The sequence below is a fragment of the Pongo pygmaeus genome, chromosome 10 (genome assembly GCF_028885625.2).
Source record: "Pongo pygmaeus isolate AG05252 chromosome 10, NHGRI_mPonPyg2-v2.0_pri, whole genome shotgun sequence".
Taxonomy (NCBI): domain Eukaryota; kingdom Metazoa; phylum Chordata; class Mammalia; order Primates; family Hominidae; genus Pongo; species Pongo pygmaeus.
The window spans coordinates 22297287-22314198 of NC_072383.2; the positions used below are offsets into that span (position 1 = coordinate 22297287).

Consider the following 16912-nt stretch of genomic DNA (forward strand, 5'->3'; position numbering starts at 1 on the left):
TAGTATTTGCAAGCTTCATGGTAACCTCAAATCAAAAAACATACAATGGATACACAAAAAATAAAAAAGCAAGAAATTAAAGCATACCACTAGAGACAATCACCTTCACTGAAAAGAAGAAAAAAAGGAAGAAGAGAAAACCAGAAAACAAATAACAAAATGGCAGCAATAAGAACTTTCTTATGAATAAGAATATTTAATGTAAAAAGACTAAACTCTCCAATAAAATGACATAAAGTAGCCGAAAGGATTTTAAAAAATACCCAATAATCTGTTGTCTGCTAGAAACACATGTCACTCATAAAGACAGACACAGAAAATAAAGGGATGAAAAAGATATTCCATGCCAATAGAAACCAAAAAAGAGCAGGAGCATTACTTATATCAGACAAAATAGATTTTAAGACAAAAACTATAAGAAGAGACAAAGAAGATCATTATATTAGGATAAAAGGATTAATTAAGCAAGAGGACATAAAAGTTATAAATATGTATTCACCCAACATTGAAGCACCCAGATATATAAAGCAAATATTATTGTAGCTAAAGAGAGAGAGAGAGCCTAATACAATAATAGCTGAAGAATTCAACACCTCACTTTCAGCATTGGACAGATCTTCCAGACCAAAAAAAAAAAAAAATCAACAAAGAAACATTGGATTTAATCCAAATTATAGACCAAATGAACCTAATAAATATTTACAGAACATTTTATCCAATGGCTACAGAATACAAATATGAATCCAGCACATTGCTCATTCTCAAGGATAGACCATATGTTAGCTCACAAAACAAGTCTTAAAACATCCAAAAAAAAAAGAAATAATATCAAGTATCTTCTCTGACCACAATGAAATAAAACTACAAGTCAATAACAAGAGGAATTTTGAGAACTATACAAACACATGGAAATTGAGCAATGTGCTCCTGAATGACCAGTGGGTCAATGAAAAAATTAAGAAGAAAATTTAAAAATTTCTTAAAGCAAATAATATTGGAAACACAACATACCAAAACTCATGGGGTATGGTAAAAGCAGTACTAAGAAGGAAGTTTATAACTATAAATGCCTACATCAAAACAGAAGAAAAACTTCAAATAAACAACCCAATGGGCCGGGTGCGGTGGCTCACACCTGTAATCCCAGCACTTTGGGAGGCTGAGGTGGATGGATAACAAGGTCAGGAAATCAAGACCATCTTGGCCAACATGGTGAAACCCCATCTCTACTAAAAACACAAAAATTAGCTGGGCATGGTGGTGTGAGCCTGTAGTCCCAGCTTCTCAGGAGGCTGAGGCAGAAGAATCGCTTAAACCCAGGAGGCAGAAGTTGCAGTGAGCAAGTGAGCCGAGATCACGCCACTGCACTCCAACTTGCGTTGGAAAGAAAAGAAAAGAAAAGAAAAAACCAATAATGCATATTAAAGAATTAGAAAAGCAAGAGCAAACCAAACACAAAATTAGTAGAAAAAAAGAAACAATAAAGATCAGAGTAGAAATACATGAAATTGAAATGAAGAAAACAATACAAAAGATCAACAAAACAAAAAAAATTTGAAAAGAAAAACAAAACTGATGACCCTTTAGCCAAAATAACTAGGAAAAAAGAAAGAAGACTCAAATAAATAAAATCATACATGAAAAAGGAGACATTACAATTGATACCACAGAAATCCAAAGGATTTTAAGACATAATTGTTAAACTATGTTAAACTCAAGGCTATTATGAACAACTATATGCCAATAAATTGGAAAACCTAGAAGAAATGGATGAAATCCTAGACACATACAACCTACCAAGATTAAACTATGAAGAAATCCAAAACCTGAACAGATCAATAACAAGTGAGATTGAAGCTGTAATAAAAAGTCTCCAGCAAAGAAATGACCCAATGGCTTCACTGCCTAATTCTACCAAACATTTAAAAAGGAAATAATACCAATATACTCAAACTATTCTGAAAAACAGAAGAGGAGAGAAGGCTTCCAAACTCATTCTGTGAGGCCAGTATTATCCTGACACCAAAACCAGAAAAAGACACGTAAGAAAAAAAAAAAAAAGGAAAACTAAAGGCTAATATCACTGATGAATACTGATGCAAAAATCCTCAACAAAATACTATCGAACCAAATTCAACAACACATTAAGAAGATCATTCATCATGACCAAGTGGGATTTATCCCAGAGATGCAAGAATAGTTCAGCATATGCAAATCAATCTATATGATACATCATACCAAAAGAACAAACGAATAAAACCGTATGATGATTTCAACTAATGTGGAAAAAGACATTTGATAAGATTCAGTATCGCTTTATGGTAGAAAAGCTCTCAAAAAACTGGATATAAAAGGAACATGCCTCAACATAATAAAGGCCATATATGAGAGACCTATAGTAAGTATCATACTGAGTGGGGAAACACTGAAAGCCCTTCTGTGATCTGGGACGTGACGAGGATGCCCACTTTCACCATTGTTATTCAAGATACTGCTAGAAGTCTGAGCTAGAGCAATCAGACAAGAAATATAAACAAAGAGCATCCAAACTTGAAATTAAGAAGTCAAATTATCATTGTTCGTAGATGATATGATCTTCTATTTTGAAAAGCCTAAAGACTCCACCAAAATGCTATTCAAAATGATAAACAAATTCAGTAAAGTTGAAGGATACAAATCAACATAAAAAATCAGTAGTGTTTGTATATGCCAAAAGCAAACAGTCTAAGAAAAAGTAATTCTATTTACAATAGCTACAAATGCAATAAAATAACTAAGAATTAGCTTAAAGAAGTGAAAGATCTCTACAATAAAAACTGTAAAACATTGGTGCAAGAAATTGAAGAGGATACAAATCAATGAAAATATATTATATGCTCATAAATTGAAAGAAACAATATTGCTAAAACCAAAGGAATCTGTAATCTACAGATTTGATGCAATTTCTATAAAAAAACCAGTGACATTCCCCACAGAAATAGAAAAGGCAATCCTAATATGGAACCACAAAAGATCCAGGATAGCCAAAGCTATCCAAAGCAAAAAGAACAAAACTGGAAAAATCACATTACTTGACTTCAATTTATATCACAGACCTATAGTAACCAAAACATACTGGCATAAAAACAGACACATAGACCAATGGAGCAGAATAGAGAACTCTGAAAAAAATCCATACATCTACGGTGAACTCATTTTTGACAAAGATGCCAAGAATGTACATTGGGGAAAAGACAGTCTCTTCAATAAATGGTGCAGGGAAAATGGAATATCCATAAGCAGAAGAGTGAAACTAGACCCATATTTCTTGCCATATTCAAAAATCAACCAAAATGGATGAAAGACTTAAATCTAAGTCCTCAAACTATCAAACTACTGCAAGAAAACATTCAGGAAACTCTCCAGGACATTGGACTGAACAAAGATTTCTTGAGTAATACACCACAGGCACAGATAACTAACAAAAAAAAAATGGATAAGTGGGATCACATCAAGTTAAGAAGCTTCTGCACAGCAAAGGAAACAAGATGAAAAGACAACTCACAGAATGAGAGAAATTATTTCCAAGCTACCCATCTGACAAGGGATTAATAACCAGAATATGTAAGGAGCGCAAACAACTCTATAGAAAAAAATCTAATAATCCAATTAATAAATTAGCAAAATTTGAGACATTTCTCAGAAGAATCAATACAAATGGCAATTTTATGAAAAGGTGCTCAGCATCAATGATCATGAGAGGAATGCAAATCAAAACTACAATGAGATATCATCTCACCCCAGTTAAAATGACTTTTATACAAAAACAGGCAATAACAAATACTGGTGAGGATGTGGAGTAAAGGGAACCCTCCTACACTGTTGGTGGGAATGTAAATTAGTACAACCACTATGGAGAACAGTTTGGAGGTTCCTCAAAAAACTCAAAATAGAGCTACCATATGATCCAGCAATCCCACTTCTAGGTATTAATATATACCCAAAAGAAAGGATGTCAGTGTATCGAAGAGATATCTGCACTCCCATGTTTATTGCAGCACTATTCACAATAGTCAAGATTTGGAAGCAATGTAAGTGTCCAGCAACAGATGAATGGATAAAGAAAATGTGGTACATATATATGATGGAGTAATATTCAGCCATAAAAAAAGAATGAGACCCTTTCATTTGCAACAACATGAATGGAACTGGAGGTCATAACGTTAAGTAAAGTAGGGCAGGCACCAAAAGACACACTTTGCATGTCCTCACTTACTTGTGGGAGCTAAAAATGAGAACAGGCTGGGCACGATAGCTCATGCCTGTAATCCCAGCACTTTGGGAGGCCGAGGCGGGTGGATCATCTGAGATCAGGACTTCAAGACCTGCGGGCCAACATAATAAAACACTGTTTCTACTAAAAATACAAAAATTAGCGGGTGTGGTGGTACACGCCTGTAGTCCCCGCTACTCAGGAGGCTGAAGCAGGAGGATTGCTTGAGCCAGGGAGGCGGAGGTTGCAGTGAGCCAAGATTGCACCACTGCACTCCAACCTGGACAACAGAGTGAGATTCCATCTGAGAAGAAAAAATGAAAATAATTGAACTCATGGAGATAGAGAGCAGAAGGGTTGTTACCAGAGGCTGGAAAGGGTAGCCTGGGTGTGGTGGGGAAGTAGAGATAGTTAATAGGTGTGAAAAAATGGAAAGAATGAATTAAATCTACTATTTGATAGTGTATCAGAGTGACTATAGTGGAAAATAATTTACTCGTATATTTTAAAACAACTAAAAGAGTATAAATGAATTGCTTGTAACACAAAGGATAAATGCTTGAGGGAATGGATACCCCATTTACCCTAATATGGTTATTACACACTGCATGCCTGTATCAGAATATCTCATGTAACCCATAAATATATACACCTACTATACACTCATAAAAATTAAAAATTAAAAAAACTATATTTATATATGATTATATAATTTTTTAAATCTAATTTTTACTTCTGATTTATTTTATGTATAATTTTAATTATATGCTATGTAATTATAATCTAGATATAAAATTTATATTTGTATATGGGGAAATGATACACATATATACATATACATACAAAATACCATGTACAATCATATTGATAATCACAATTATTTACAAGCAATACAAATATAAATTTAAATATATTTAAAATCAGTACAAATATAAATCAGTTTAAAATCACAACTATACATATTCATATCTCTATATGTTTGCAATCACAAATATTTACATGTGGATGGATATATATGTATATTGTATGTTTGTGGTGGTAATGGTACCATTCTGTGTGTGTGTGTGTGTGTGTGTGTGTATGACATCGCAAGAAATATATTTGGTCTTTGTCCCTAGCTCCTGACACATGTGTCCTTGGAGTTCTTGGAATTCCCTTGGAACGTCCTGAGTGATAGGAATGTATTTTGTCATTCTTAAGGAGATTGTTTTGATCACACCTGAGTCTATAGTAATGAGACGACAGGGTGGCCTCCCAGACTGAGGTTGGGACTGGTCACCAGAAAGACCAAGTTATTAGAAGGTTGGAATTCTCAGCCCCACATTCAGACCTCCAGGAGAGTGGAGTGGGATGTGTGTGCTAAAGATCAAGCTCCCTAAAAGCTCTTGAACTAGGAGATTTGATGAGCTTCTGAGTTGGTAAACATATCCACATGCCAGGAGAGTGGCACACCCCAACTCCACCCTGGTTTCCATTTGTGTCTTTTATAATAACCTTCATAATAAACCAGTAAATGTAAGAAAAGTGTTTCTTCCCTGAGTTCTGTGAACCATTCTAGAAAATGGAGGCATCGACCTTAATGCATAGCTTGTCAGTCAGAAGCCCAGGGTTAAAAAAAAAAAAAAAAAAAAGCAGCCCAGGGTGTCTGGACTTCTGATTTTGTGATTGACATCTAAAGTGGGGGCAGTCTTGTAGGACTGAACCCTTTAACTTTTGCCATCTGATGCAAAGTCTATGTAGATAGCACCAGAATTGCATGGAATTGTAGAACACCCAGCTGGTGTTGCAGAATTGGACAGTGTAGGAAAATAATCCACACATCTGGCTATCAGAAGTGTTCTGTTTGAATAGAGAAACCGTTTGTGTTTCTCAGTGTGTGTGTGTATGTATGCGTGTGTGTATGTATCTGTGTGGCTGTATGTACATATATGTGTGTGTGCATATAGAGACATGTATATGTGTACATATGTGCATATATAATTTATATATTTATATATAGTACTTAAGAAGCAATCTAATGGCACATCACCTTTATGAAAAATTTTTAAGAACTTGAAGGACACAGGAATATTTAAGCAAATGAGAGGATATTACATGTTCAAAAAGATTTGATGTCAGATTTCACCAAGTAATCTATGGAATCTACACAAACTCAATCAAAATTCTTATGAAGATATAAAGATCCACAGACAGCAAAATCAGTTTGAGAATAAAAGAATAAAGGAAAAGTGAAGATGACAGGTGGGTGAGGAAAAGTTACCATATGAGATATTAACATTTGCAAGACCAAAGTAATTAAATCAAGGTGACGCTCATATGAGAACAGGCAAATAAATCTGTGGAACAGAATAAGGATGAAAAATAGACTCATGTTGTTTAAAAACTTGAGATGGTGACACCACAAATCAAAGGAAAAAGGATGTATTATATAGGCTATGATTTTGGAAAACAACTTTATTATTTGGAGAAAAATAACACTGGATATCTATGTCCCTTAAACCACATATAAAAATAGATTCGAGATGGCTTAAAAAACTATATGCAAAAGGTAATGCTGGAAAGCTAGGGGAGAATAAAATTTAAGGGAATATTTTTATAAGTTAGAAAGGTGGAAGCAATTTTTAAAATGTGACTTCTCTTCCAAATACACAAACACTAAGACAAGGAAATTGTTAGATTTTAGTACAACAAAATTTAGGATTTCATTTCATAAATGGCACTGTAAAAGTTAAAAGAAAGAAGACAAAGTGAAGATAATTGTATCATATAAACAGTATTACATTAATATCTGTAATTTACATAGTAATCATCAAATTCATCAAGAAAAACATAGGATGCAGGAAATATAATGAGTAAAATGGGTAAAATAAATTGAATAAGCATCATGAATAACTTTTAGCTAAAAAGTTGTTTGAAGAGATGCTTAAGCTCAGTATGAGCTATCATTAGTATTTTACACCCATTGGATTAGTCAACATCACAAAGTTAGATAATTCCAACTGTCATGCAGTGCTGATATAAAAATTACTCTAAATAGGACTGGTGAATTTATCTATGCATCTACCTTATGAACCAGAACAAGACTTAATACCACACCACCATTGGTGTGAATATAAAAACATATATACAAAAAATTTTAATATTTTACAAAGGAAATGCATATTTAATGACATCTATCTGTCATATTTAAGTGAGCAGCTATGGTGACTGGAAGTAGGCAATTGAATAGAAATAAATAAATAAATGAAGTAAAATAAGAGAGAATCCTTGCACTGGCCTTTGATGATAATGTGTTATGACTTGAGCATTGTGATTAACTTAACTCTACTTTCGAGTTCCAAAAGAAGAAGAAAAAGAGAAAAAATGCAAACTATGTTCAGGATTGTTTACTAGGCACAAAGAGTGGTGTAGTTGAAATATTTATGTAATATACCTAAATTTGAAAACTAGCTCTGCAATTTCCTAGTTTTAGAAAGTCTTTCAACATTGATGTCTCACCGCAGCCTTGTAAGAGAGCCAACTATTTATTATTATGCCCATTATTATTAAAGAAAAATGGAGCTCAGAAAGATCAAGTGACCTTAGCGAGATGGGGGCTTCTGACAGCTTTGCACTGCTGTCCTATAGGTTGAACCCTAGGAAATGGCTGCTAGGCACCCATTCTTTACCTATCAAAATGGCCATTTTATATGGCCTGCCCTGAGATATAAATGTGTCTCTTTTGTCACAAAATGAAAGGTCCACTCATTTAGCTCTAAGAAATAAGGAAGAAAAATAGGGAAGAATAGGAGTGAAATGTCAGCAGATGAACCATGTGCATTGCTAACTTTAAAATTTTGTGAAATTCAACAATGCTTAATACAAAGCCTTAATAAATGGTACGTTAGAGCACTGAGTTCTTAGATACTGAGTCCTGAGTGGCTTTCTCAGAACAAGCTACCTTAATAAATGACCCCAAAAAAATCTAAATAAAGAAAATAATTTTGTACCTCAAGAGAACCATATATCCAGGTATGGCAGCCAAAGAATAAATGAAACTGCTCATTGCTGACAAGATTAGGAAGTACTGGAGCATCATGGAACAGTCAGGTCCTTTGTCACACAGCCCAAGTACTGCAGATGAATTTCCTGATGTTTGAATACAGCTGCAATTTTGGAACACCTGCCAAAAAAGAACATATTATACTAAGAAAGAAAAATCTTGAACACAAATTTTAAACATTTTCTACACAGCCAGTTGGATCAAGATGGAGACTGCTTGTTCCCTTTACTCCATCTCCATTATGATGTCTCTCAAGATTATAGCATATAACAAAACTGGAAGGGTGATTTCAGAAAAGTGGTATATTTTTCTAAATATGAATAGTAAATTTGTAATAACTAATAAGCTACCCTAAAGACACACTTTTTATTATTTTATTTATTTATTTATTTATTTTGAAACAGAGACTCACCCTGTCGCCCAGGCTGGAGTGCAGTGGTGTGATCTCGGCTCACTGCAACCTCTGCCTCCCAGGTTCAAGTGATTCTACTGCCCCAGCCTCCGGGGTAGCTGGGACTACAGGCGCCTGCCACCATGCCCAGCTAAATTTTGTATTTTTAGTAGAGATGGATTTCACCATGTTGGCCAACTGGTTTCGAACTCCTGACCTCAGATGATCCACCAGTCTCTGCCTTCCAAAGTGCTGGGATTACTAGGTGTGAGACACTGCGCCCAGCCAATACACTTTTTAAAACAGTATTTTGATACAACACTACATTGGACAAACAAAATCTGTTTCAGAGTGCTCAATTGAAATATTTAGATGCTTACAAATAAACAAAGCTTTGCCTCAAAAAGAAATAGTTTATTTCGGCAGGGCACAGTGGCTTACGCCTGTAATCCCAGCACTTTGCGGGGCCGAGGCAGGCGGATCACAAGGTCAGGAGTTCAAGACCAGCCTGACCAACATGGTGAAACCCCGTCTCTACTAAAAATACAAAAATCACCCAGGCATGGTGGCATTTGCCTGTAATCCTAGCTACTCAGGAGGCTGAGGCAGGAGAATCGCTTGAACCTGGGAGGTGGAGGTTGCAGTGAGCCAAGATCGTGCCACTGCACTCCAGCCTAGGCGACAAAGTGAGACTCCGTCTCAAAAAAAAGAAAAGAAAAGAAATAGTTTATTTCAAAAACAGAATTGTCAACCTTTTTTGAATTGTTACATGTTTCCAGGTCTTAATAAGAATCAAAATTTATAGTTTACTTGGATCACCAACCAACATTATATTAATATTACAATTGTTGTTATATTATATTGCGATATCTTAGAAGCAAGAGAACATTCCTAATTCTAAATTCTCAAAGAACTGTCAGAATGTGAAAAACACAGAAAGCACACCCATACATATACACAGGAAAAAAAAATATATATATATATAGCAAAGCAATTAGCTGGACAATTGAGATCAAAACCGCCAACTTTATTTCAATGATAAAAATTTTTTAGTCCAGAGTATTTACAACCCTAATTATTTGAGTAATAATATAAACTTCTTGGAAATTTCAGATCACTGTTCAGATGCTATGAAGGTTTCACATAAGATCTGGGAAATAAAAGGTAATCAAGTGACCATCTCAGAGTTATTTTTCCACATACAAAAAAACTAATTTGGTTTTGAGGAAATACTAATTTTACTTTTATTAAATATAGGCCCAGTTCATAGTTGGGAAGTACCAATGCAACTCAAAAAAGTTCTGTCAAATAGGATGTCTTACCATGTTTATTCCCATTCCAATGGATGTCTCACAACCAGCAAGACAAGCTGACAGATATGACAAGCCATTGTTTCCACACACAGGATCCCATATTTTAGATGGACAGTTGCAATCCACATTGCAATCAGCAAAGATGTTATTTTCCACATACAAATCTTGTGGAATTCTGAAGTGATTTAAAATAATACCATATATATTAAAAGAGGATTCAATCCTTTTTTTCTTCTTTTCATCTCAATCCCCAATTAGATTTCCTCTCCTCCCATGAATAGAAAGAGAAATCTTCCAATCATCAATGTGTGACCTGTTTACTATAGCTTTGGTATAAAAGAGACCTGCTTTGATGACCACATAGCCACTCTTTCAATGATTTATATCAGAAGAATAGATAGGCAATAAACAAGCATTAATTGAGCGCCTACCATGTGGAGTCATGTTTTCACATACTATTAGATCTCGAAAGATGAAGATGAACTAATCTCTGTGATTCATCCATTAGGTAGCAAATAGCAAGACAGGACTAGCATGAAGATAAAAATCTGCAAGTTCCATTTGTAATATAGATAATACATTTAGCTCCAGAAACATAGGTATTTGAATTAAAGAAATACATTCTACTAATATAAAAAGTGACCAGTGCTTGTAATATGATTGAAAGAGCACTTGCATAGCAGTTTAGAGACTGAATTCAGACTAGATCACAGTGCGACTTTCTACACATTCTGTCTGGGAATGAGCATCATTGGAGTTGGAGGCAATCTTTAAAATTTATTCCAATTTTAAAATCTGTTTCTATATTGATGTGATTGAAGAGATTTGAAATGAACTCTTTTTATCATTAAATCTCTCTGAATCTCAATTTCATCTGTAAAGTGGAGATAATAATGCTTATCTTAAATGAAGTTTATGAGTCTCAAATCAAATAGCATATATAAAATTATATTATGATTTTACATTTGAAATTATTTCAATCTAATAAACCTTGATAATTTTGAAAAAACCATTTTAGGATGTTCTTTATTTCATTTTAACTGATAGCTTGATTCTCAAAATACACCCTACAGGTGAATTCTTTTAACGTACATCACTATCGAAAATATTTCAATAAAACCCAGATAACCTTCAAAATACAAAATATGAAACTATTCAATATTTTAGACATAGCAACACAAATGAAATATATGAATTACATATTAATTAATTTATCATGTATTATGATTCAGTTAGGCCAAACTTAAGCCCATTGTGGAAACATATAAAGGCCATTTTGACTGTACAATCACTCTCAGTTTTACTCAGTTACGGGAGTGTAAGATATATGGATAACATATTTTAATACAACCTAAAACTGTAGGTAGTTTCTTTCATAGGATAATGTCTACTCGGATATCACAAAGACAATCATGCACACACACATGCACATACAATCATAAATTCACTCACTCTGTGATATGTTCCCAACCTCATTAATAAGCCTAGAGCTTGGATAGATTGGCTTTTGATTGACAGATAGAGGAAAGATACAAGAAGAGCATGGATTACTACCATTAGCTCCAATAAGAAAATGATCTGATCATGCATTGCCATTGTAAAAAATATAATATTAACCATTTGTTGAAAGATTCTGACATTCATTAGAGAACAACATACCCTTCATAAGAGGTATTTATTCCAACAACTGGAGAATTTTCACAAGTCATGAGAAAAGATAAAAAATAGAGAAGATACTCAAGTAAGGATAACCAACATCCTATGTGGGCAGCTTGTTTGACAGTAATCTTGAACTTCTTCATAATTAAACCACCAATTATATATCCAATACATATTGGAGGTAAGTTATAAATACCTATAAATGCAAATAAAATATTATTTACAAAATGACTTACCAAAGGAACAAATATGTTATCACTTTTATGTAATATGCCTTACATAAGTAACTATTTAGGTCCAACTCATAGTGAAGAAGAATGATTTAATTTTATCCCCGCTTAGTTACACATTACCCACAGGGAGATTTTGAAATGCCCCCATAATGGGGAAGTATATTTTGGGAGAGTCTTGTTATTATATTATCATTCATTTAACTCATTGCAGTAGCTTGTGAATTTCTTATACGCAGAGATCATGACAAAAATCTCTTTTCTTAGGATCCAGGTAGAAGTGGCAAGTCAAAATTGGCCAGTAATTTATTCATTTATTACCCTCTATCCTGTGTAATGAGAATATATATATACAATTTTTCAGTTACTTATCCTCACTTTGGTTGTGAAGAATTAGACTCCTCTCAAAGTGCTTTTTCTTTTCTTTTTTTAGAGACAGAATCTTGCTCTATTGCCCAGGCTGGAGTGCAGTGATATGATCATAGCTGACTGGAGCCTCAACCTCCTGGGCTTAAGAGATGCTCCCACCTCAGCCCTCTAAGTAGCTGGGACTACAGGTGCCCAACACCACACATGGCTAATTTAAAAACAAAAATTGCAGAGAAAAAGTCTTGCTGTGTTGTCCAGGCTGGTCTTGAACTCCTGGCCTCAAGTGATCTTCACTCCTCAGCATCCCAAAGTGCTGGAATTAAAGGCATGAGCCACCACACCCAGTTCAAGGTACTTTAGAGAGTTACTTTGCTGAGCCTGTTGCTATCAGGTGTATTTACATTTCATGTCTTGCGCTACTGGCCAACACTCTTCCTCTCTCAACCCTTCCCAATAAGAGAAAAAAAAGAATAGAAAAAGGAGAAGGTAGCCCTAGGTTCCATCTATACAATGTGAGCATCTGGCTCCCTGAATCATATTATTGAGAGAGCTTGTTGAAAATCCATTCCAGAGCCCCACGCCCTAGAGTCTGATTCAGTATGTCTGAGGGGGAACCCCAGGTATTTGAAGCTTTCACAAGCACTTTAGGTAGTGTGGATACAAGTAGCCTGGGATACTGACTTTTCACAACAGCGGAAAGATCTCAGGAAAAATCCAAGTTAGGCTAAAACCACTGAGGTTAGTTTGGTTGCAGGAAAAGCCGAATGTGTGTGGCTGCAGAGACACCTAAAACCACTAGGGGGACCAAAAAATTAAATTAGGAGGAACGTAGAATCCTTGAACTGGAACCAAACGAGTAAAATTTGGTAGTAAAATGCAGAATCCTATCTGAAAATATGTAATTTTTGCACTCCCAAATATTTGCATTAATATTATGAATTCACATTCTGACTTCAGAGAGAAGAAAATCAAGATATTTCTGACTTCTTCCCTTCCCTACCCTTTCTTTCTTTCTTTCTTTTTTTTTTTTTTTTTTTTTGAGATTAGAAGGAAGAAATCCACCAGAGACAAAAAGTATCCTAAAAGACTTCAACCTAGGAGTTTGCTACACCCGCCATCACACTGTTCACCATTTCATGGGGGAAGAATTGTGCTAGTAAGGCAGAGAAAAACAAACATACCCATTAGAAAGATTGCATCTGAAGATGATATTCCATATTGCTGTTCTAGGTATTTAGGCATGAATGAGATCATGTTAACGAATGCATTGAACTGTATCACACTTACAAGTATGAAAAGCATATAAATTGTATTGCAGGAAAGACTTTTCATGAATGGTAGAAAATCTGAAACAAAAGAATGACAACTGTGTCAAAAGAACTTGGCTTTGCATTTTGTGACTGGCTTTTCCTGAAACATCCACCTCCTCAACAAATTATGTCTTTTACTATTTTGTAATATGTATGTGCTTGCTAATTCTTTTTTCCCCTTGAAAGCTGAAGTCATAGCAATGTTTTGGTGGCTTCTGGAAGTCAGTGATGTAGCTGACTGGGTAGGGATCAGAACACAATAGTTTTGCCCTCAATAAGTCACCATTGAGTCTTAAAGATCAATAAGCAAAACTACAAAGTGACCAAAATATTGTCTACGTCCACATCATTTTATTTCTAATCTTTTGTTCTTCTATTAATATATTCTTTTTTCTACAGCTCATTAGAATGAAAGATGCTTGTTCTGTTCTGTAAAGTCTGGAGGAAAATCAAGTTGATAAAGAAGATTTTACATAAATATTTATGTTATCACTCCCTGAACATTTGAAATAAAGATATGTGGGAATTAATGAGATATGAATGTTCTCAAGTATCCGGAATTTTTTTTGCTTCTTCAGAACAACAGTTTCAGTGGTTCTGCCATTGGTTCTCAGCAAGATCTACCTGGAGATATTTTTTAAAATACCAACATCCAGGTCCCACCCTCAGAGATGCTGATTCATTTGGTATATTTTAAGGACTAAGTAAATGATTTAATCAAAAATGATTCCTGTTAGAAAAAGCACAGAGCCAAATGTGTGGCTTGCCTCTAGTAATGTTTGGCCTCCCTCTAGTAATGTGTGGGCTGCCTCTGGTAATGTGTAGCCTGACTCTAGTAAATGTTCTTGGTCACACTGCTACTATTCAGGCTCAAGTTTTCACTTTTAATTTCCTTTCACTTTTCCTGTCCACATGTTCTCTGTCTTGACTTTCTTATTTTGCACAATCCTGGTTTGCTTAATAAACTGCTTACAATTCATTCTGGAACAAAATTTCAATAAATAAACAATTTAGAAGAGGAGGACACACAGATTAATGCCAATAAATGAGTTATAATTGTAAAATTTATATTTATGAATAGGGTACCTGACAGGAGAGAGAGTTATTGTCTGGACTCTGAAGCTTTTTAAGTCACCCATGTTTGTTGACATCCATGTCCTAATAGATGAGTTTCAGTAGCACAAGTTTGTTTTCTATGTCTTGCAACAAGCTAAGCTCTTTCTTAATTTTGAAAATGGAACTGATCTTGCAGACCGCAAGAGGTCTATCAGTCCATAACAATCCTTTAAGAAGAGTTTTTAATATCATCAGAATGATTCTGAGAATTTGCAAGATTCTGAGTTGGCTCCTAATGACTGAAGATGTATCAAATTGTGCTCAATTATGATTTAAGAGAATTTACAATTGTTAAGAAAAATTCTATGCAAATTGACATTGTAACTTATGGGTGATGCTAGAAACAACAATGACAACAATAAAAGTACTAACACTAATATCAGTATTAATAATAATGTGTGCTAGAATGTCTTTTACCTTCACACAACAATTCTATAGTAAGTACTATTATTATCCCCATTTGACAGAAAACAGACCCTCACCATCCGTCAAATAAACATTTTTAAGTTCCAATAGCCAGGCCACACATCCACACTAATTAAATCAGACCTTTTGGGAATACTACAGAACTTTCAGGCATCAATCATTTTTAAAATTTCCGAGGTGATTCCAATGTGCAGCCGAGTTTGAGCATCAGTGCTCTTGAGTACTAAATACTTAGGCTATCTTAGTTTAGTTTCCCATAGAAAAACCTTCTGTAAATTATACTTTGAGCTTTTATTGAGCTTCTGTACCAAAAAAAAAAAAATGTTACATGCAATTTACCCTTTCATTTGCTGGAAAACCACTATGTGGCTCAATATTACGTGTATCATATATCATATGATCATTTTTAAATTTTTTTTACAATTTCTTCCTTGGAGAACTGCTTCTTTTTATAAATTATTATTCTTCCCTCTACCAAGTGTAGAGAGGTGGGTCACCGATCATGTTTTTTTTTTTTTTTTTCTGATTTAACTTCCAGGAAGCTCATCGTTAAACTAACACATTGGTTACAAAATTATACTACCTATTAAGATTAGAGTACACTTTTTCCTACTTTTGTTCTTAGCTTAAATTTCCTTGTTCATTTTGTTTCAATTCAACCTATGTTCTCTGTAAAATGGGTTTTTTGAGCAAATGGGACTATATATATATATATATATACATGATCCTCTTTCTCCTCTCTCATATATATATGTGTATGTGTACATATATATGTATATTATATATATATATGAAAGAGAGAGAGAGAGGAGAGTGCCAAGACTGACATAAAAGTTTACAGAAATGCTGATCTGAAATATTTCAGCTTCCAAATTATAATATTTATTTTCAAGTAGTACCATAGGAAGAATCGGACTAGTTAGGTATTCTTGACTGGTGACTGTTGATGACAAATTGTCTCAACACAGCATAGCATATCATAGTGTTAGACTAAAATACAGACATATCTATATGAAATAAAAGGTCAATTTCATAGTATTTAAAATATGTATATTTGCCTTTAGTGATTCCATATTTTTCCTTCTTGACCTCTTCTCTTTGTTTGTCTTCATTTTCATTTTTAATGATGTCAGCATTATTCTCTAGTCCTTCCTTTGGAAGTGTTTTGGGCAAAAAGAAAAAAGGAATGGCAGTGAGCACGTTAACTCCTGCACAAATCAGAAAGCCAAACCACCATGCACCAACCCAACGAGTGTCAGTCGGAGTTATGGTCAGATCATCTGTAAAAAAATACACACGCTGTTATTAGCTTAAGTCAGTATTTTCTGTATGAACTATAGAAAATTATTAAAATTAGAATTATCGGGTCCTAACCAACTATAAAATTGGCTTATAATTCAGATGCTGATAAAATTTTTCTAATAATATGTGGTGTTATAATATTGTCTAGTAATAAATTAGGCTGGTTATCTGTCTATCATGTAAGGGATTTAAATGCAGGTATTAACTAAACAGCTACAAGTTCTATTTCATCATCAACAAATGATTGCTTAAAGTTCTATTTCATCATCAACAAATGATTGCTTAATTGAAATAAATTCAAACATATATGCTTAAATTTTGTAAAACCAAGAAATATAGTTGAAGTGCCCTAGAAATAGCATGTGATTCTGTGTCAGATTAGCATTTGATTTTGCTCTACTGCTTTCTGGTTTGGAATATTTGAAAAGTTATTTAAATTTCTCCCTTAGAGTTTCTCACTTTTAAAGTAGAGATCATTTATCAAATTGAAGGTCAAGTAAGG

General features: G+C 34.3%; 1 protein-coding gene across 4 annotated transcripts in view; it reads right to left on the minus strand.

Annotated features, from left to right (window-relative positions):
* Positions 1 to 16912, minus strand: part of SLCO1A2 (solute carrier organic anion transporter family member 1A2) — a 150809-nt gene that overhangs the window by 15181 nt on the left and 118716 nt on the right. For all 4 annotated transcript variants that reach the window (XM_054442084.1, XM_054442083.1, XM_054442082.1 and 1 more), the window contains 5 exons: positions 16167 to 16388; positions 13438 to 13602; positions 11658 to 11853; positions 10008 to 10173; positions 8242 to 8414 (listed from right to left, as the gene is read on the minus strand). In XM_054442084.1, coding sequence (XP_054298059.1) covers positions 8242 to 8414; positions 10008 to 10173; positions 11658 to 11853; positions 13438 to 13602; positions 16167 to 16388 — 922 coding nt within the window. The remainder of the gene's footprint in view (positions 1 to 8241; positions 8415 to 10007; positions 10174 to 11657; positions 11854 to 13437; positions 13603 to 16166; positions 16389 to 16912) is intronic.